General features: G+C 38.5%; 1 protein-coding gene across 1 annotated transcript in view; it reads left to right on the top strand.

Moving 5' to 3' along the window:
* The window catches only part of DACH2 (dachshund family transcription factor 2), an 829,176-nt gene that overhangs the window by 690,369 nt on the left and 115,558 nt on the right, over positions 1-23,249 (top strand). The window contains exons 7-8 of the mRNA XM_054720954.1: positions 5,610-5,745; positions 8,515-8,598. Coding sequence (XP_054576929.1) covers positions 5,610-5,745; positions 8,515-8,598 — 220 coding nt within the window. The remainder of the gene's footprint in view (positions 1-5,609; positions 5,746-8,514; positions 8,599-23,249) is intronic.

Below are 23,249 nucleotides of genomic sequence, written 5' to 3'. Positions count from 1 at the left end.
CTTTTTCCATCCCTTCACCCTCAGTCTGTGTGCTTCTTTTTTTCTGAGGTGGGTTTCTTGTAGACAGCAGATATATGGGTTTTGTTTTCTTATCCAATCCGTTAACCTATGTCTTTTGATTGGGGCATTTAATCCATTTACATTTAAAGTTGTTATTGATAAGTACTTATTTGTCACCATTTTTATTCTTTACCCCTGTGTTCCTTCTTCACTTCTTTTTTTTTTTTTTTTTTTTTTACAGCAGAACCTTTAGCATTTCTTGCATTGCTGGCTTGGTAGTGATGAACTCTCTTAGCTCTTTTTTGTCTGTGAATCTCCTGATTTCACCTTCAATTTTGATTGATAGCCTTGCTGGGTACAGTATTCTTGGATTCAGACCCTTCCTTTGCATGACTTTGTATATTTCATTCCATTCCCTTCTGGCCTGATATGTTTCTGTTGAGAAATCAGTTGCTAATCTGATAGGGGTTCCTTTGTAGGTAAATTTCTGTCTCTTTCTGGCCACTTTTAAGACTCTTACTTTGTCGTTGGTGTTGTCCAGTTTAATTTTAATGTGCCTTGGCGTCAGTCTTTTGGGATTCAGTTTGCTTGGGACTCTGTGAGCTTCTTGGATTTCTGTGGGTTTTTTCTTCCCTATATCAGGGAAGTTCTCTGTCATTATTTCTTCAAATAGGTTTTCTATTCCTTGCTCAGTTTCTTCTCCTTCTGGTACCCCTATAATGCGGATGTTGTTTTGTTTCCTGTTTTTTTTTTTGTTTTTTTTAAAATATATTTTATTGATTTTTCACAGAGAGAAAGGGAGAAGGATAGAGAGCCAGAAACATCGATGAGAGAGAAACATCGACCAGCTGCCTCCTGCACACCCCCCACCGGGGATGTGCCAGCAACCAATGTACATGCCCTTGACCGGAATCGAACCTGGGACCTTTCAGTCCGCAGACCGATGCTCTATCCACTGAGCCAAACCGGTCTCGGCTGTTTTGTTTCCTGTTGTCCCAAAGTTCCCTTAGGCTCTCCTCCTGCTGTTTAATTTTTTTTTTCTAGAAGCTGCTCTACTTGGCTATATTTTCCCACCTTGTCTTCTATCTCACTGATGCCGTCCGTCCTCTGCTTCTTCTAGTCTACTCTTGATGCTTTCTATTGAATTCTTTACAGCAGCGATGTCATTTTTCATTTCTTCTTGGTTCTTCTTCATTTCCTCTTGGTTCTTACTCATATTGTCGAATTTGTCTTCCATTCTTTTCAGCCACCTTATGACCATTTCTATGAATTCTTTCTCTGACAGGTTGCTTGCCTCCATTTCGTTTACTTCCTTTTCTGGTGATGCCTGCTTTTCCTTCATATGCGGGCTGTTTCTTTGTCTCCCCATGGTCTCTCTTCTCCAGATGTCTGGTTATGCAGTTCTCTCTCTCCTTATCCCAGGTGAAATCTAACCTTTCTTTGGTGGAGTGTAGAGCTCCTCTCAATCCGCATGTTTGCGCCAATTGGGGACCAGTGTTCTGGGGTTCACAGCTGTTTGGTGGTTGCCGCAGTTGTAGATTTTCACACTTCCAATAAGATCCACTTTCCCCTTCAAGATGGCATGGTCTCTGCGTCTGAGCTCATAGCTCTGGGAGGGGACCCAGAAGCAGTGGGGGCTGCCCGGTCAGGGGAACCCCGTCCAGCAGTCCCCCACCTTCTCCTGGAGTATAGCTGTCCCTTAACTCACCAACAAATACTCCCAGTGCGACCCTCAGCTATTATTTTTTTCTGCTCTGGGATAAGGCTCAGAACCCGTCTGTCTATTCCGTCACCATTTTTCTTCTTATATTTGGATTATTTTTTGATCCAATCTCCTACTCTTGAACTCTCTATTGGTGAATTCAGGCCTTTTACATTGAGGGTAATTATTGATGTATGATGTATTTCCTTTTGCCATTTTATCTATTATTTTCTGGTACCTCTGTGCCTCCATTGGTTCTTTTCCTTTGTGTTTCTATATGATGTTTTTATTTGCTGATATTCCATACTTCTTTTTTCTGTTTTGTCTTTTTTTGAACAATGTGTCTCAGTGTTTATTTGTGGTAATCTTTAGGTTTATAAAAAAGAAAGTTTCATATATAGAGTAGGTTTTTCTTTTTCTTTTGAATGCATCTGATCTCCATCTTTCTTGCAAATTGAGACCCTTTACCTCTCCCTTTTTATGTTTTTGTGGTCACAAATTATCCCTGTTTGTGCTGTAAGTTTGTTGGTGAACTTACTAGTAGTGTGGTGACCTTTTGTTTTTTTGTTTCAGGTAGAATCACCCCCTTGAGTATTTCCTGCAATGGAGGTCTTCTGGTGATAAATTCCCTCAGCTTCTGTATGTCTGGAAAATACTTATCTTTCCTTCATATTTAAAAGATAACATTGCTGGATACATTATCCTTGGCTAGTAATTTGTCTCCTCCAGTAGTTTGCCTATTTGGTTCCACCCTATTCTGGCTTATAGAGTTTCTGCTGAGAAGTCCAATGATAACCTGATGGGCTTTCCTTTATAGGTCACTTCCATCTTTTCCCTGGATGCCTTGATAATTCTTTCTTTGTCATTAACTTTTGACAGTTTTAATACAATATGCCTTGTAGATGGCCTCTTTGGATTGAAGTAATCAGGTATTCTGTTTGCTTCTTTTTTGTTTTAATTTCTTTATTGATTAAGGTATTACATATGTGTCCTTATTCCCCCATTATCCTCAATCCCCTATTCATGCCCTTACCCCCCTGTTGTCTCTGTCCATTGATTAGGCTTATGAGCATGCATATAAGTCTTTTGGTTGATCTCTCCCCCTTGCTCCCACCATCCCCTACCTTCCCTGAGGTTTGACATTCTGATAGACGTTTCTCTGTCTCTGGATCTGTTTTTGTTCATCAGTTTATGTTGTTCATTATATTCCATAAATGAGTGAGATCATCATGTGATATTTATCTTTCTCTGCTGGGCTTATTTCACTTAGCATAATACTCTCCAGCTCCATCCATGTTGTTACAAATGGTAAGAACTCCTTTTTTACTGCAGCATAGTATTCCATTGTGTAGATGTAGCACAGTTTTTTAATCCACTCATCTGCTGATGGGCACTTAGGATGTTTGCTTCTTGAACTCAAGGATCTAGCTCTTTCCATATGTTCTGAAAGTCCTCATTAACTATTTGTGCTAATAGGTTTCCGTTCCCTTCTTCCTCTCTTCTTCTTCTGGTATGTCCATTATTCTTTTATTACTTTTTGTGATTTAGGTAGTTTTATAGAGTTCTTTATATTTATTTATTTATTTATTTATTTATCCCATCTCTCTCATCTTCCCTCTGTGTCATTTCTAGAATTCTATCTTTGATATCAGTAATTCTTTCATCCATCTGATTGGCTCTATTTCTTATGCTTGCAAGTTCATTTCTGACCTCTTTTATTGAATTCTTCATATCTAGGATTTCTGTTTGGTTCTTTTTAAAAAATTCAATCTCTTTGGTAAAGTACTTATTTTGTTTGTTAATTAATTTTCTGAGTGCATTAAATTGCCTCTGTATTTTCTCACATCTCATTAAGTATTTTAAGAAATGCAATCTTGAATTCTCTGCTATTTATATCACATATTTCCATATGTTCAAGCTTGTTTACTGAAGATTCTTTATTTTCTTTCTGAGCTTCCTTGCTACCATGGTTATTCATGGTGTTTGATGGGTTCCTTCTCTGTCTAAGCATGTATGTATGAGTGACAATTAGATATCAATTATGTCAACTATGAAGAGTTCTTTCTATTATTTTCAATAGGTGGTGCTGAATCACAAATTTTTTAGCTCTGTGAAAACCCATAGCTAATGCCCATGGATGCTGTCAGTGCAGCTGCTGTACTTGGGCTTGGTGTTGTCTGGGGGTATTTGGCTGCCTTTTTTGTTTCGCCTTCTTGGTAATTGTGACCTTGAAACTCTCCCAGTGTGCCACAACTGGGAATAAGTCATAGAGTGTACACTTTGCTGAGGAGAAATAGTGATTCTGTAGAAAAAGTTCTCGACTTTACAGATAATGTGCTCAGCCACTTGGTATAAAAAGCTCTATGGCTTTCTTTCTTTGTCTGGAGTGTCAACCACCCAAGAGCTGTGGCAGAGCCTCTGTGCTCTGCCCTTGCCCAGTTCTCTTGGCTCAGTTGCAACTTGCATTGCTCACTCCCACAAGAGTTCCCACCCAGTCTCTCTGCTTCTCCCAGCTGAAGGAAGAATGAGCCACAACTGGCTTCCTCCCCTGTCTAGGATGAGCCTTGCTTTGGGATCCTCACTGCAGGGCTGCATCCACTGCTATTCTAAGCCCTCCTTCCTTCTTGTCTCACCTGTTTCATATTAGTTCCCCACCTTTTGATGCTTCAATATGTGGATCTCTCAGTGTGTCTGTATGTTGAGCAGGGAGTCCTTTGTTGAGTTTTAGCTGCTCAAATTGTTGAAATTTCAGGGGGAGAGTCCAAGGGAATCTCACATGCTACAATTCCTTGATATCACTCAACAAACAGTTTTTCTTTATGGGATTTATATAAATTTTGGGCAACTCATGCAAAATCAATGTGAAAATATACAAGCACATATTTAACAAATTAACTTTAATATTATTATGATTAGAATACTGTTGTTGTTATTATAAATGGACACATTTAAGAAATTTATTATGAATGAATTAAATATTTTATAGAAAAAATATTCTCCATCCCAGCATATATATCTCCCAGTCACATTGATTACATATATGCATAAAAAACACAATTTGGTTCTTTTATTGATCAAATTAACTAAATAGTTGCTAGATTTATTCATCAATTTATGGTGCATAAATATAGTAAACAACTTAAGAGTTTTATAGCAATATTCATAATTACAGAAATATTGAAAGCCATAGCAGTTACTGTTCAAGTATGTAAAATAGATATTTCGTTTTTGTTCAAATTTATTATTTCAAACTAAAAACACTCAAAAATACTAAGGAATTGATATTGATAGGTCTTAATGTTACTGTGGAAAACCAATTATTGTATCCTGTGACAACTAAACCATTTTGTTTTAAGAATTTAACATAAATTCTTAAGGTCTGATAGATTGCAGGTATATTAAGTCCATATTGTTTGTCTGTGCAGAAAGGCTAAACATGTACTAGTTGCCATATTTGCAACTTTCATTCCAGAGTTCTCAAATGTTTACTTTTGAGATATCTCCTTCTTACTTAGAGAGTAGGATCACTCTCCAGACCTTGGCATGAAGTTTATGTCAATGGAAGTACTTACAATAACAATAAACATTCACCATGCCCCCAGATTTATAATCTTTTTGAATTTTCTAGGAAAACAAATGGAAACAAACTTTTATTGAGCCTCTACTATGTATCTGACATGGAATAGAGTCCTTTTACTTTCTTCTCTTATTGAACTTTCATTATATTCCATTAATTTTATAAGAAAAATAAGCTTTTATTTAAAGATATGTTTTTAAGACCAGGTATTGTGGATGAGCATGCTTTCAGGATAAGTGAGAGATCAAAATTTCAAATGTTATGAATTCAACCAATATGAAAATCTTGGTGCACAGATGGAATTTCCCTTTGTGCTTTCTTTTGTGTCAGGAAAGGATCCCAGAGAGTCCTTCTCCTGCTCCCTCTCTGGAAGAGAGTCATCGCCCTGGGAGCCAGACCTCCTCCCACCCCAGCAGCAGTGTATCCAGCTCTCCCTCTCAGATGGATCACCATTCAGACAGAATGGGTGAGTATTTCACCTGATGAAAGGATTTTAAAGATATTATTTCAAGAAATCCTTCATTAGGTAATATAGAGGGGGAAAGGAAGCTGGAGGGGCTGATGCTGCCTTAGTATAAATGGCTTTTTGAAGTGGTCATTTTTTTATTGCTGAAGCAATATGAATAACAAAATGAAACTTAAAATATTGAAAGTTTGTTTTCTGGTAGGGCTTTAATTTACTGTATCACTGGATCTCATGGAAATAATATCATGGTAATTTTGTAGAGTATTTGTTAGTTTAATATGTTGGTTTTTTAACAGCTAGTATGATACAATAAATTTGTTATATTCACAACATCCTTTAATATTTAAGTTAAAATGTCCTTTAGGCAGTTTATTGTTTCAGTGTTTAAAAAGTCAATCAGTGTATAGTTTACTACAATTTCAAATCTTGGATCACAACTATTTGATATGCTTTTTATTACAATTTTTCATTGTCTTAGACATCTTACACCATAGACACAATTTCAGAATACTGTTACTGTTAGTGATGTGGCATATTAAAGATTTCAATCTAGCCATAGTTCTGGCACTAACTAGGTAGGAAATCTTGATTATGTCACTTAACCACCACCACTTTATCTAATATGAAAATAATTACTGTCCTGCCTAATAGAGTCAATTTTTGTGAGGTCAAATGAAATAATGTGTGGAAAAACAGAATTTTAGAGTGATAAGAAAAAGTGAGAAATAAGCACTATTTTTTAATGTGTGTGTTTACCTTGTTTATCATCTCCTTCTGTCTGATCTTACTAGGGTATACAGACATTACTAAGTGCATTCATCAATTGTAACAAATTCTCATTTAGTATATAATCATGAGCTAGGTAAAATATTTGTTAATCTTCTGAACCTACATAATCCAATTCCCTAAGTATCTATTTTCTTCAGAGAAAAATGAATTCTGAGCTTCTTTTAGTTTTACTATAGGGGCATTGTTTATTTGAACTCTAAATTTTTAGAATTCCTAATAATGATTTCTTCAAGCCCTTCCAAAATAATGCTTTTTCTACCCAGGGGTGGGGTGGGTTTGGGAGGAGAAGAATTGAGGGATTAGGGAAGGTGTTAGGTTCTGAATTTGTGTTGGAGAAGAATGAATATGATTTCTCTCTTGTGGAAATTCATCCAAGTCTTGCTTAGCTTGTCAACATTACATCTTGTTTATGGTTTTTTTTAGCTTTACAGTGGGCACAGTGGGTCTCAAATCTAGATCCTCATTATAACCACCTGTGGAGCACTTACAAATCTGAAGATCTAGGCCACATGCTAAGAGTTTGATTTACCTGAGCTGGAATAGAACCTGGACTCAGTGTTTTGTTTTGCTTTTCAGTATCACCTTAGAAGATTTTAATGTGCAGCCAGAGTTAAGAACCACTAAGCTAGAATGTGAGGCTAATGTTCCTAAGGGAGTAAGTTTAATTCCTAGAAGAGTTGACAGTGATCTCCTAGCTTTACTGTTCTATGGAACCAGACTGTTTGCTACGACATTGTGTGCAACTGGTAGGAGGGAGTCTGTGTAAGATTAGCAGATTCAGATGAATCAAAAAACCAAGACACACTTTCTTCTATGGAGATAATATTTGTTTTAATGAGTAACTGAGAAGAGAGGAAAGGGAGATATTTAGTTAGTTAGTTAGATAGTTAGTTAGTTAGTTAGTTATGTGCGGGGAAGATAATTATGTATGGAGTTCTGGCTAAAAGCAGAGCACATAGGGAAATGTACTCTGTGGTGGATATATCATAAAAGAATCAAAGTAAAATCAAATATTTCCAAAAGAATATAATACTCTAAAAAAAATTCTGACAACATAAAACATTTCTAATTTCTCTGGCAGTAATTAGGCTACATTCCAAATCATCCAAGCAGATAGGTTGTCTATCAATGAAAAAAAAAAAGCTTTGAAGATTTTAATTTAAAGTGACCATATATTATTTATAGAACTATATAATGTTTTAATAAAACATAATTAAAGAAAATTAAATGATAACCTATGAAAATTGGCATGATTTCCCTCTTTAAATATAAAATTTTGTGCAGAAACACATAATAATTAATGGAAAGTTATATTTTATCTATTAATTTTACTGCATATATGTTCAAGGCTCTATAGAGTGACACAATGCATAATTATTTTAAATTCATGAACTTAAGTGGTAAATTTTATTCAGAAGCATTTTGGGAAGTATTAATTACAGAGTTAAATAGCTAATTTGCATACACATTTTAAAAAAGAAATATTTAAAATGATTTAAAGGATTTATGTTGGCCCTAGCTGGCTTGGCTCAGTGGATACAGAGTCAGCCTGAGGATTGAAGGGTCCTGGGTTCAATTTTGGTTAAGGGCACATGCCCAGGTTTAGGACTCGATCCCCAGTAGGGGGCATGCAGGAGGCAGCCAATCAATGATTCTCTCTCATCATTAATGTTTCTATCTCTCACACTCCCTCTTCCCTTCCTCTCTGAAATCAATAAAAATATATTTTTAAAAAAGGATTTATGTTGGCAGTTATATATCTAATATATTAATTTTATTTTTAAAATCACATAATTAAGCAGTTAATTGATTTGTAAATTATATTATCAGATCAACACAAATGTTTTTATTGTTTTAAAAGAAGTACATAAAATTAATGTTAGTTGTTATTGAAATAAAGTATCCATTTATATAATGCTTTTTTGCTTTTCTTTTGAGTGATTTGCAAGAAAATCACTCAGTTATATCTCTTATTTACAGTTATGATGTCGAATAATAGAGAGGAAGTTATTCTTGATCAGGAAAATGGACCAACCATAAAAAAATTCCAAAGAGATAATAAAGGTAAAATGATTTTTGTTTATTTGATGTACATGTAAAGGTCAGATACTAACTCAATTAACATCCCAGTACTGTATATTGCATCCACATTTCCTCAAGTCAGAATAGATTCATATTGGCTTTAAGTTACTTTTATAGTAAAAAATAATGCTTACCTGAAGCTTGTTTATTTGATGTTATAAATTACATAATCCGCCTGAAATATGTCTGTGCCTGTGGCTGGGAACATAATCCTGAAGCCCTTTTATTATGCTTGATTAGAGACATCTGACCTTTTATTTATTTATTTTATAATTTTGCATGCACTTTGTTAATTATTTTTAAATGACTCACCATTTGATGCTTATGTTTGAAAAACTGAGTTGCTGTCATGAAAGAGAGATATTCCCATCAATCCTCAAAAGTAATTTTAAGAATGTTTACTAGATCATTCCATTTGAGGAACCAAGATGGCAATGTAGGTAAAGGGTGGTACTTGCATCCTCACAAAATCACATCAAACTTACAACTAAAATACAGAACAACTATCATTCAGAACCACCAGAAATCTGACTGAATGGAAGTATTACAACTAGAGAGTTAAAGAAGAAAAGCACATACAGACTGGGCAGGAGCGACTGAGGCATGGAACAGGCTGGTCTGACACCCACATATGTGTGTTTTTAATCAGAAGAGATATCTTGGCTTAGGAGGCTTCCCATGAGGAGCAACAGATCCCAGCTCCACACCAGACCCCTAACCCAGGATTTCAGAACCAGGAAGCGGCATGCCCATAAGTCTGGGCTGTAAAAACCAGCAGAGAATGTGGCTGAGTGACACAGAGGATGCAAGAGTACCAGGCAGTTTCTCTTAAAAGGGCTTGCACATAGACTTACTTGGACTCATTTCCTCTGAGCTCCAGCACTGTGGCAGCAGCTTAAAGAGTCCAGGGACATAAGGGGATGAACTAAATTGTGTGGCATCAGCACAAGAACTCAGGGACAGCTTTCTCCCAGTTAAAGTGCTGGGAACTTCCCTCACAGAGCTGACTGGCAGGTACCATATCTGAGACTCCATCTACCTGGCTCATACTATTTGTCCCAACCTGGTGATTCCATGAGTTTCTTCCCCACCCAATTTGCAGCCACACCCAAGTTGTTTGCAGTGTCTTTTCCATATGAATGGCCTATTCTGGCTCAGGATTTAGGCTTTCCTAAAATCGCTGAAACAAACAGCAGCTGGACTCAGTGTGCCACAGGCCTGACACTAGCAGTGGCTGGCCAAGGTTCACAGCTTGGCTTCTCCTGAACATATCTAAACCCAATACAATAGCAGCCATCTGCAGATCCTCTGGAGGTCATGCTGGCTGGCCCCAGACAAAGCAAAGGCAGTGGCTGACTATGCACCTCTGTAGAGGCCCCAAAGCCAGTGCACCTGATGGACAGCTTCGGATGATACCAGATTCCAACTCTACCGTGTGCATGAGCAATACACTCAAGGGACAGACACATACCAGGCGTACAGGTTAATAATGCGGATTTGTAATCCAAGAAAACACAGTAATTTTAAGAGAAACATCAAAAGTGCTTTATTCAAAGCAGTGGTTCTTAACCTTCCTAATGCCACGACCCTTTAATACAGTTCCTCATGGAGTGGTGACTCCCAACCATAAAATTATTTTCATTGCTACTTCATAACTGTAATTTTGCTACTGTTAGTGAATCGTAATGTAAATATCTGTGTTTTCCGATGGTCTTAGGTTCTGCAGCAACGGTTCTCAGGTTGAGAACCTCTAGCAGGGTCACCTAAGACCATCGGAAAAGACAGATATTTACATTATAATTCATAACAGTAGGAAAATTAGAGTTATGAAGTAGCAATGAAAATAATTTTATGGTTGGGGGTCACCACAACATGAGGAACTATATTAAAGGGTCACGGCATTAGGAAGGTTGAGGACCACTGACTCAAAGTAATTCCATCGCTAGCTACACATTTACCCCATCTTTCAGGTAATTTGTGGATTTGTCCCAATAGAACTTTTCTTGTTTTGAGGCAAACCATTCAGAGACCCAATTTCCCACTTCTTCTTATGTTTTGAAGTGCTGCTCAGAAAGTGTGTGTGCCATCCATTGGAACGAGTGGTAATCTGAAGGATCAAGGTCTGGTGAATATAGTGGGTGGGTTAATACTTCCCAGGCAAGATCTTTTAAAATGCCTTTAACTGGTTTTAAAGTGTGTGCATCATCATGAAGCAAAATTACTTTGCCGTGTCTTCTGGCACATTCTGGTCATTTCACAATCAAAGTGTGGTTCAAATTGATTATTTGTTGTCAGTAGCAATCAGTATTAACGGTTTCATCTGGTTTCAGAAGCTCAATACACCACACCTTCATGATCCCACCAAATACAGAGCAATATCTTCTTTCCGAAGTGATTTGGCCTTGCAGTTGATGTTGATGGTTGACCTGGATCAATCCATGATTTTGTGCATTTGGGATTCTCAAAATAAATCCACTTTTCATCACCAGTCACAATTCGATGCAAAAAAGACTTTCTTTCATGACTTTGAAGCAACATTTTATTGATGACTTTTTGGTTTTCCATTTGTCTTTCATTCAGTTGATGTGACACCCATTTTCCTTTCTTTGAAATCTTTCCCATTGCTTGTAAATGATCAGAAATTGTTTGCTGAGCAACATTTAATCTTTCTGCAAGTTGTTTTTGAGTTTGACATACATCTTCATCCAATAATGTTTGTAATTGTTGGTCTTCAAACTTTTTCAGTAGACCTGGATGTTCTTTGTCTTTCACATCAAAATCATCACTTTTTTTAAATGTATTTTTCTTTTTTTTTTAATTTAATAAATCTTTATTATTCAGATTATTACAGTTGTTCCTCTTTCCCCCCCCAATAGCTCCCCTCCACCTGGTTCCCATCCCACCCTCTTTCCTTACCCCCCCCCACTGTCCTCATCCATAGGTGTACGATTTTTGTCCAGTCTCTTCCCGCACCCCTCACACCCCTTTACACCTGAGAGTTGTCAGTCCACGCCCTTTCTATGCACATCATTCTATTATATTCACCAGTTTATTCTGTACATCAGATTTTTAATTCACTTGGTTTTTAAATTCATTTGTTGATAGATAATGTATTTGTTGTTCATAATTTTTATCTTTACCTTTTTCTTCTTCTTCCTCTTCTTAGAGAATACCTGTCAGCATTTCATATAATACTGGTTTGGCGGTGATGAACGCCTTTAGCTTTTTCTTATCCGTGAAGCTCTTTAGCTGGCCTTCATTTCTGAATGTCAGCTTGGCTGGGTAGAGTACTCTTGGTTGTAGGTTCCTGCTATTCATCACTTTGACTATTTCTTGCCACTCCCGTCTGGCCTACATAGTTTCTGTAGAGAAATCAGCTGACAATCGTATGGGTGCTCCCTTGTAGGTAATTACTGTTTTTCTCTTGCTGCTTTTAATATTCTCTCTTTGTCTTTTGTTCTTGGCATTTTAATTATGATGTGTCTTGGTGTGGTCCTCTTTGGATTCCTCTTGTTTGGGGTTCTGTGTGCTTCCTGGACTTGTAAGTCTATTTCTTTCACCAGGTGGGGGAAGTTTTTAGTCATTATTCTTCAAATATTCTTTTAAGTATCTTGCTCTCTCTCTTCTTCTGGCACCCCCATAATTCCGATATTGGTACGTTTCAAGTTGTCCCAGAGGCTTCTTACACTGTCTTCAGATTTTTGGATTCTTTTTTCTTTTAGCTTTTTCAGTTGAGTGATTTTTGCTTCTTTGTATTTCAAATCTTTGACTTGATTCTTGCGTTCCTCTAGTTTGCTGTTGAGTGTCTGTATAATATTTTTTATTTCAGTCAGTGTATGTTTAATTTCTAGTTCGTCCTTTTCCATATCCTTGAGAGTCTCTTGCATATCCTCGAGGGTCTCACTAAATTTATCGGCCTTTTCTAGCAAATTCTTGAAAAACTTTATAACCGTGGTTTTGAACTCTATCTCCAGTCGTTTGTTTTCCTCCATTTCATTGGTTTTTTATCTGTTTCTTTGTCTCTGCATTTTCACTGCTTCCCTGAGTTGGTAGGGTAGCTTTGTGTGCTAGCTATATGAGCCAGTGGCTCAGCCTCCCCAGTTACCTGAGGTGGACACTCTTCGTGCCCCCCTTTGTGGACTGTGTGTACAGCCTTGTTGTAGTTAAGTCTTGATTGTTGTTGGTACCAGTGGGAGGAGTTGACCTCCAGGCCAATTGGCTGTGATGATCAGCTGTGTGTACGCTGGGAGACAGCCTTATTCGACTAGACTTGCAAAATTGTAAAAGCCTCTGTGCTCAGCTTGGATGGGGAAGAGTTTCAGGTTGGAGCTTCTGGGTGGAGCCTACAGCCTTGACTTCCCATTGGCCCCACCCTATGAGGTTCCTGGGTCTCAGTGTCCCTCGGGTACTCGCTGTAAGCACCTCTAAGAGAAAGGTGCCCTCGAGTTTTACCTGCTGCCAAACAGTCTAGTCTCTCCCCCAATGAATCTGGATTTCCAGATTCTCGCCCGGACCTGGGGTTCAGTGCAGTTGGAACTGGGGTTCAGCGCAGTCTGGAGCTTTTGTGTCCTTCCTGCTAGAGCAATCCTGCGGCACACTCAACAGTCCATCCTCTGCGTGCATTCACGTGTGTGCCTCCGAAGCTCTGCCTTTCGCTGCTCCCCTGAGTTTCCGCCTTACAGTCCAGATTCCCCCATTATGAGCCTGGGTCCCCAGGGTCTCGCCCAGTACTGGGGTTCAGCGCAGTCCGGAGCTTTTATCTCCTTCCTGCTAGAGAGTGCCAGCCCAGCACTCAGCCACCCGTCCTCTCAGGCTCCGTCCTCTCCGCACGCGCACACCCATGTCTCTGTACCTCAGTCTTTTACAGCTCCTCTGATTTTCCTTATGGTTTTCTCTTTCCTTCTAATTGTAGGATTTCCAGTCAGCCAGCTTTTCTGTGGTTCTGGATGATGTCCATTTTGTCTTTTACTTGTATTTTTGAAATTGTTGTGCGAGGCTGCAGTTTAGGTGTTTATCTATGCCGCCATCTTGGTTTCTCTCAAAATCATAACTTTTAAAGCATTTAAACCAGCATTCACAAGTATCTTGAGATGGAGCATGTTCACCATAAGCTTCCCGAAGTATTCAGCAGCACTTTTCTTCAAAATAATGAATTTAAACTTCCTGCAAATGCTCTTTTTTTTGCAAGAAATTTGACATTTTTTTAAAAATAAATCTTTATTGTTCAGATTATTATAATTGTTTCTCCTTTTTTCCCCTATATCTCCCCATCACCCGGTTCCCTCCCCACTGTTGTTCTTATCCATAGGTGTATGATTTTTGTCCAATCTCTTCCCATACCCCCCACACAGACACCCCTTTCCCCCTGAGATTTATTAATCCACTCCCATTCTATGCCTCTGATTCTATTATGTTCACAGTTTATTCTGTTCCTCAGATTTTTAATTCACTTGATTTTTAGAATCACTTGTTGATAGATATGTATTTGTTATTCATAATTTTTATCTTTACTTTTTTCTTCTTTTTCCTCTTTTTAAAGAATACCTTTCAGCATTCCATATAATACTGGTTTGGTGGTGATGAACTCCTTCAGCTTTTTCTTATCTGTGAAGCTCTTTATCTGCCCTTCAATTCTGAATGATAACTTTGCTGGGTAGAGTAGTCTTGGTTGTAGGTTCTTGCTATTCATCACTTTGAATATTTCTTGCCACTCCCATCTGGCCTGCATAGTTTCTGTTGAGAAATCAGCTGACAGTCGTATGGGTGCTCCCTTGTAGGTAACTAACTGGTTTTCTCTTGCTGCTTGTAAGATTCTCTCTTTGTCTTTTGCCCTTGGCATTTTAATTATGATGTGTCTTGGTGTGGTCCTCTTTGGATTCCTCTTGTTTGGGGTTCTGTGCGCTTCCTGAACCTGTAAGTCTATTTCTTTCACCAGGTGGGGGAAGTTTTCTGTCATTATTTCTTCAAATAGGTTTTCAGTATCTTGCTCTCTCTCTTCTGGCACCCCAAAAATTCAGATGTTGGTACGCTTAAAGCCATCCCGGAGGCTCCTTATGCTATCCTCACACTTTTGGATTCTTCTTTCTTTCCGCCTCTCTGGTTGGGTGTTTTTTTTCTTTCTCATATTCCAGATCTTTGGTTTGACTCTTCGGGTGCGGTGGTCTACTCTGTATATTCTTTATTTCAGACAGTGTATGCATAATTTCTGACTGGTCCTTTTCCATTTTTTTTTTTTTTTTTGGTATTCTCATTTAGGTCCTTGAAGGTCTCTTCAAGTTTCTCAGCGGTTTTTAGAAGATTCTTGAGTAACCTTATAAATATGGTTCTGAACACTGTGTCATCCATTAGTTTGCTTTCATCTATCTCTCCTACTTGTGACATACTTCAATGTCTCCACATTTTGGCTGCCTCCCTGTGTTGATGGAGTGGCTTTGTGTGGTCAGTGACCTATAGGGGCCAGTAGCTCAGTTTCCCCAATCACCCTAGGTGGTCACTCTTGGTATTCCCCTTTGTGGGCTGAGTGGAAAGTCTTGGTGAAGTTAAAAGCCCTGATTGCTTTTGGTACACTGGGAGGAATTGACCTCCATTCCAATTGGTTGTGAGGGCCTGCTGTGTCTATAATGGAAGAATTGCTGTGCTGGAGACACAGTAGGGGTTTGCTGCTCACTGAGTCTGCCTCTTGAATGTGTCCCTTATGAGAATGGTTGAAATCTGGTGTCGTCCACACCAAGAGAAAAGTCACTCTCATTCTCCGACCGATGGCCGAGAGTCCCATAGGCGTCTGGGTCCCCCGCGTGTCCCTAGAAACTGGAGTTCAGAGTGGTTGGGATTGTTGGTATCACTGGTGGGAGTTGATCTCCAAGCTAGTTGGCTGTGAGGATCAGCAGTGTCTCCACTGGGAGAGCTTCTGTGCTCAGCTTGGATGGGGCGGAGTCTCAGGGTGACGCAGACAAGCTTTGGTTTCTCGTCTGCTCCGCCCTAAGAGGGGCGGTTTCTCCGTGCCCAAATTAAGGGCTGCACACCTCTGAGAGAAGGCAGCTTTCGAGCCTCTCCCGCTGCCTAACAGAGCAGTTTCTCCCCAGCTGGGGCTGGATTTCAGTGCAGACCGGAGGTTTTGTTTTTCTCCTGAACGAGAAATCCAGTCACTGGGAGGGCTGTGCTCAGCTTGGATGGGGTGGAGTCTCAGAATGGCGCAGACAAACTTAGTTTCCGTCCGAGCTGCCCTAAGAGGGGCGGTCTCTCTGTGCCCAAATTAATGGCTGCATGCCTCTGAGAGAAGGCTGCTCTCAAGCCTTGCCTGCTGCCAAACAGCCCAGTTTCTCCCTGACTGCAGCTGGATTTCAGAGCAGTCGGGAGGTTTTGTTTTTCTCCCAAACAGGAAAGCTAGCCATGCAGCGTCTGCTGCCCTCCCTCTGTGAGCGCTGCGAGCAAGCCTGCCGCGTATTCAGCCACCCGCCCTTTCCATGCTCACTGATCTCCGCACCTCCATAGCTCCTGAGGCTCAGCGTCCCCCTCTCTTTTTCTCTCTAGTTGTAGGTTTTCCACTCTGCCAGCTTGCCGGTGGTTCTGGATGGTGTGTGCTCTGTTTTCCAGTTGTAGTTTCAAAATTGTTGTGGCAGGCAACAATTAGGTGTTTACCTTATGCCGCCATCTTGGTTTCTTTCAAATTTGACATTTTTAAGTGTAAAAATATCTATAATGTTAACACCTTCAGCAAATTTGACATTTGAAGTTTTGAAGCTTGTTGTCAATACAACAAAATAGCATACATATCAAATCTAATATATATCAACTTATATGTAACTCCATCTATTGAAAAAAAATCCACATTATTAATCGGTATACCTGGTAGAGCACCAAAGCCCCACTGAATCAAGTCCTGCTCCATACATATGTGTCTTGCGCAGCAGATCTTCCACTGTAGATGCAGCAGGTCCTCACAGCCAATTGGCCTGAGGGTCAATTTCTCTTAGTGATACCCACAGAAATCAAGGCCCAACTACAACAGGACAGTGCACACAGCCCACACAGGCATGCACCTAGAGTGCCTAGCTCAGATGACTGGGGAGGTTGAGCCACTGGGACCTACAGGACAACCACTATGTAAGTGACTCTACAAACTCCAGGAGACAAAGCAGCTCTATCTAATACATAGAAACAAACACAGGGAAGCACCCAAAATGTGGAGACAAAGAAACATGTCCAAAAAGATAAAACAGAAGAAATCTCCAAAAATAGAACTAAATGAAATGGAAGCAAGCATACTACTAGATACAGAGTTTAAAACAATAGTTGTATAGATGCTCAAGGAACTTAATGAGAACTTCAAGAAACAGTGAAAATATCAAGGAATTTAGTGAGAATTTCAAGGGAATTAGTGAGAATGTCAAAGACATGAAAAAGGACCATTCAAAAGTGAATTATACACTAACTGAAATGAAGAATAATTTACAGGGAATCAACAGTAGAGTAGAGGATGCCAAGAATCAAATCAACAATTTGGAATATGAGGAAGCAAAAAAAACACCTAATCAGAAGAGAAAAAAAAAGATAACAATCCAAAAATATGAAGATAGCACAAGGAGTCTCTGAGACAACTTCATGCATACCAGCATTCATATCATGGTGGTGCTGGAAGTAGATGAGAGGAACTATGAAATTGAAAACGTATTTGAAGAAATAATGACAAGAAACTTCCCCTACCTGGTGAAAGAAACAGACTTACAAGTCCAGGAAGTGCAGAGTCCCAAAAATATGAACACAAAATAGCCCACACCAAATCACATCATAATTAAAAGTTTAAATACAAAGAGAAAGTCTTAAAAGCTGCAAGAGAAAAGCTGTTAGTTACCTACAATGGAGTGCCCATATGACTGTCAGCTGATCTCTCAACAGAAACTTTGCAGGCCAGAAGGGAGTGGCAAGAAATATTCAAAGTGATGAAAAGTAAGGAACAATATTACCCTACCCTGCAAAGCTATCATTTATAATTGAAGGTCCTACAACAAAGAGCTTCACAGATAAGAAAAAGCTAAAGGAGTTCATCACCAGCAAACCAGTATTACATGAAATGTGGAAAGGTCTTTAAGAAGAAGAAGAAAGACAAAAGGTAAATATATGAACAATAAAATAACAATAAATACATATCTATCAACAATTGAATCTAAAAATAAAAATAAATGATCAAAGAATCTGATGAGCAAAATAAATTGATGAATTCAATAGTACCAGAGACATGGACATATGGAACTGATTGACAAATCTCAGAGGGAACGGGGGAGGATGGGTGGGAAGAGATTAACCAAAGAACTTATATGCATATATGCATTACACATAGACACAGACAATAGAGTGATGAAGCCCTGCAGTGGGTCGGGATCTAGTTGGAGGAGGGTAAGAGGAGGGGAAAAGTGAAGTATACACTAACTGAAAGGGGGAAGACCATCTGTAATACTCTCAATTAAGATATATACAAATAACAATAAATAAATAACAAAGAACGGGGAGAGATCTGTAATACTCTCAACAATAAAGATATATATATATATATATATATATATATATATATATAATAATTAAACAAAAAATATTTATGCTAATTTGGACACTTCAAATGAAAGCTAAGCAAGGTACTCCAATCAAGTATTCACCTGGAATGTTGGTAGATATGACACCATTCTAGCTTTTGAGCAACTGAAGTGCATTGATCACATCTGCACAGTAGGCAGTTTTTTCTTAGGATATCTATTAAAAAATGTAGGGAGAGTAACAATTTCATAAAGCTTTGTACAACCTTGCTTAAAAGGCTGCAAAGGTAAGAAAAAGATAAAATATATCAACATATTTCAAAATATTTTGGGAAATATATCATCAACCTCAAATGGTTATAAGCATATTTTATAAGTTATGCATTATTACTGTCACCATGAGTTAGACAGTAACTGTAAGCTGAAGAACATAAACTAACATGTAATCTATCCAATCATCAGATGATTTGTTGGTACTTCACAATAGGGTGAATTTTTTCTTTCTCTACTATAAATGCTCTTAATATATAGAAAAAAGAGTTCATGAACTGAAGAGTTAATGGATACATTTTTCTTTCTTCTCTTCATTGAACTTCCTAAAACGTACATGAGTATTTTGGTTAGAATTTGGAATAATGTATGATTTTAATTTCATTGATTCATGGTTGTTTTCCTTGCCACATGTTTAGTATTTCTCATCCAAGCACTGAATGGCTATACCCTCTGAGATGTAAATGATTGATTTCAGAATAGTCCAAAAGGAAGAAATCAAGTTCAGCATAGTAAACTACCCAAAACTTTTACACTGGTAATGAACTTCTAGTTAAAGATGAACTTCATTCATAACCCCATAACAGTTTGTTCCTGAGACCTCTTTCCCACCAACCAAGTCATAACTATTTAAAGAACAGTTTGGTAGTAAAACAGCTTTTCTAGGAAAATATCAACCTGCACCTGATTGCATTGGAACTGCAAACCTCTTAAGTCAAAATGGCATTTAGGAGTGGCCTGAGTGCGTCATGTACATACTTCTGTGTCTAATGAGAAATCAGCTGGAACACTTGCACAGATAGATGCACAGGTCACTGATTTTCATAAAATACACAGTGGTATCTACTGGCACTTTTGAATCTCTTGCTATAGAATGGCACAGTTTTACTCAATTCAGAGGTTTGTCACACATAGTGATGAAGACATTAATAGACAAGAATGGCATACTAATGTGAATCTAGGTTATTATAGAAAGCTTTCTTTTAATTGAGGTGGCCTATGTCTAGTACTGCCACTTAGAGTTGTGATATTAAGACGAACTATATTTTCCTCAAATAAATTTTGTTATTAAAATAGAATGTAGTTAAAGTAGAAGCCTCAACATTTATTAAATATGACAAGTAAGCAGTTTATACAACTATGGCAGACATATGTTTTCACATCTGTTTTGAGTAATATCATCATGATTCTAAAAATGATTTATAGCTTTGGAAATTATAAAATGCCAGCTTTGCTATTATGTGGAAATTTTTAGAAAATGAAGAAATATTATGTAGTCTGTCTCTTATTGCACCTTGTAAAATTGGGTGACAGTTCGATACATGTCTCAAATGATAATTTGAATTTTGTCTTAAAATTTTATATGCATACTATTCAAGTTTTTATTATCTGGCCTTTCCTGACAGTAATGTCCATCTAGACTGAGTAAAAAATGACTTACCAAAATAGCTATTAAATTTTGACTCAAAACTCTAGTTTGACTCAAGTTCTTTATTTTGACTACACCAACTGGTCAGTTAAGTGAAGCCTTTGATTTTTGTTTCCACAGACTTTGTCAAACTAATTGACTAAGTCAATTTGCGTATTACAACATTGTGTTACATGGTTTTCAAGAACTCTGGTATTCTTAGAGTTAGAATAGTTGGGATAATCCTCCTTAGTTTATCCATGTAAAAGCAAAGACACAAACCAAGAACCTCTTCCCTTGACAGTCTTTGGTCTCTCAAACCACTAGCAAAAATAGGGGCTTTTGATATTTTACATTTTGTATTTAATATATTTATTGAAAACTATGTACGTGCAAGAAACACTGATGATCAAATCTTAAATACTATGGAAACAGTGGAGTAATAAATTTATCATCTAGCCCAAAACTTGAGTCCTCTGAACATTTAAAATCAATACACAAACTACAGATGAAAAGCTTACCAGTTTTAACATCTTTCAATCATAAGAATTTAAAGCATATCTCATCTTGAATAAAAGTATTATCTTTGTTCATATGCAGATAGGCTAATTTTATGTTAGAGAAGGTTTTGGGATACATATTGACACTATAATAGTCTAAATATTCTGTATTTTATAAGATGCCTCTATCTATTCCTGAGAAAACTTAGTGCTACACTAAATCTTTAAGACCTAGTGGCACTAATCAGTGCTTGGAAATGATTATTGACCATCATTAAATGGGAAATATATCTTTTGAATATTATTTTTTGAATAAGATAGACTGATGCACTGGTGCAACTAAAATATATACATCATTGCAAATGTACTTTATTTATTTTATTTTATTATTATTATTATTTTAATTTAAATTTCTTTATTGATTAAGGTGTCACATATTTGTCCTCATCCCCCCATTCCCACCCCCCACCCCTTCCCACGGATGCCCCCACCCCCCTGTTGTCCTTAACCATTGGTTAGGCTCGTATGCATGCACACAAGTCCTTTGGTTGATCTCTCTGCAAATGTACTTTATGATGAAGTTAAAATACATAATGGTGATTTCATTATATGTGGAATCTAAGGAACAAAATAAACAAACAAACAAAAGAGAAACAGACTCATAGATACAGAGAAAAAATTGACCATTGTCAGAGGGGAGGGGGTTTGGGGGACTGCATGAAAAAGGTAAAAGGATTAAGCAGCATAATTTGGTAGTTTCAGAACAGTCACAGATATATAAATTATATCATAGGGAATATAATCAATAATATTGTGATAATTATATATAGGATCAGGTGGGTGCTTAAAGCATTGGGGGGATCACTGACAGCCCCAGCCCTGCTCACACCCACTGCTTATGACGGCCTCAATTGCTCCATGCCATCATTGGGTGCAAGCGGGGCCGGCACCATCAGCATGTGGGAGTGGTGGTGGTAGGAGTAGGACTGTCTGTAGAGAGGGGACTGGGGGCCATGGCAGGAGGGGCCGGGCAGGGGTATGGAGGATGGGCTGAGACCCATCCCTGTGCCCACCACAGCCTCATGGCCCATAGTTCCTTTCAAGGTGCACGAATTTGTGCACTGGGCCCCTAGTCTATATATATATAAAAAGCTAATATGCAAAGTGTCCCCTCGGGAGTTCAATCACTCACTATGACATGTGTTGACCACCAGGAGGCGGCACAGAACATGGCGAGTGAACAGTGGTGGAGGCGGGCCACTGAGGGAGTGAGGGAAGGAGGAGGCAGGGAGGCGGGGAATCTGATTGGCCCTGATCGCTGTGCATAAGTTTCATGCACTGGGCCTCTTGTAAGTATATAAGTTCTTTGGTTTATCTCTCTTCATCTCCCCACACCCACATGGAGGTACGTCAGTCTGTTCCATACCTCCACGATTCGTGTCTTATTTTGTTGGTCAATTTGTCTTGTTTGTTAGATTCCACAAATAAGTGAGATCAATTATTAAAAAATCTCATTACAGAAAAAACACCAACATTGTGTAGTGATGGATGGTGGCTTTACTTATTGTAGCAATCACTTTGTAGTGTATATAAATGTCGAATTGTTATGTTGTACACCTGAAACTAATGTAATGTTGTATCTCAATTATACTTCAATAAAAATACAGGACTGTTCAAGGACCACAGGGTGTCTTTCCTACTATTCCTTTATTAGCCCCCTCTCCACCTTGATTCCTAACTCCTGATAACCAATATTCTGCTCTCCAGCTCTATAATTCCATTGTCCTAAGAATGTTCTAATGAAATCATACAGCATTTGATTTTTTTTGAGATTATTTTTTTTCACACAGCATAATTTCCTTGATATTATCCAAATTCTTATATATGTCAATAATTTTTGCCCGTTTTATTGCACAGTAGTATTCCACAATATGTAGGTACCACATTTTGTGTAATCATTCATCCATTGTAGGTATCTCACTTCCAGTCTTTATTATTATTAAAGCTTCTATGAACATTTATGTACAGGTTTTTATGTAGGTATAACTTTTTGTTTCTCTGGGATATATGACCAAGAGTGCAATTTCTGGGTCATATGGTAAAAGTATGTATAGTTTTATGATAAGTTGCCAAAATATTTCCCAGAGTGGCTGCACCATTTGTATATTCCTATCTGCAATATATGAATGGTTTAAGTTGTCCACAACCTTATTAGTATTTTGTGTTGTACTTTTAAAAATTTAGTTTTTCTCATGGGTGTATATAGTGATATGTCATTGTGGTTTTAATTTATATATCTCTAACTACAGGCCTGGTGCAAGAAACGTGTGCACTGGGTGGGGGGAGGCGTCCCTCAGCCTACCCTGCCCCCTCTCACAGTCTGGGAGCCCTCAGGGGATGTCCTACTGATGGCTTAGGCCCAGTCCCCATGGCCCTAAGCCATCGGTAAGCCTCCCTCTGCAGGAGGCAACCTGGCTGATCAGGGGAAGGCGCCGCCCCCATCACCTCGCTACAGCTGCCACTGCTGGCCACCACAGCTGCCAAGGTGTTTTCATCAACATGGACTCCAGTCCCTTCATCACGAAAAAATGACAACTTTCTTTAGGCATTTTCAAGATGTTTCCTTCATAGGATATGACATTTCTTTCTTTCTTTTTTTATCCTCACCTGAGGATATTTTCCATTGATTTTTAGAGAGCGTGGAAGAGAGAGGGAGAGACAGAGAGAAACATCAATGTGAGAGGGACACTGCGATTGGCTGCCTCCTGTATGAGCCCTGACCTGGGCCCCAGCCAGGGAGGAGCCTGCAACCTAGGTACATGCCCTTGACCAGAATTGAACCTGGACCCTGCAGTCCTCAGGCTGAGGTTCTATCCACTGAGCCAAATGGGCTAGGGCAGGATATGACATTTCTGAGCCCCTCCAGCA

This window comes from Eptesicus fuscus, chromosome 1 (assembly GCF_027574615.1).
Source record: "Eptesicus fuscus isolate TK198812 chromosome 1, DD_ASM_mEF_20220401, whole genome shotgun sequence".
NCBI lineage: Eukaryota > Metazoa > Chordata > Mammalia > Chiroptera > Vespertilionidae > Eptesicus > Eptesicus fuscus.
Note: the sequence above shows the minus strand (reverse complement) of the source record. Positions and strands in the feature narration are given on the sequence as shown.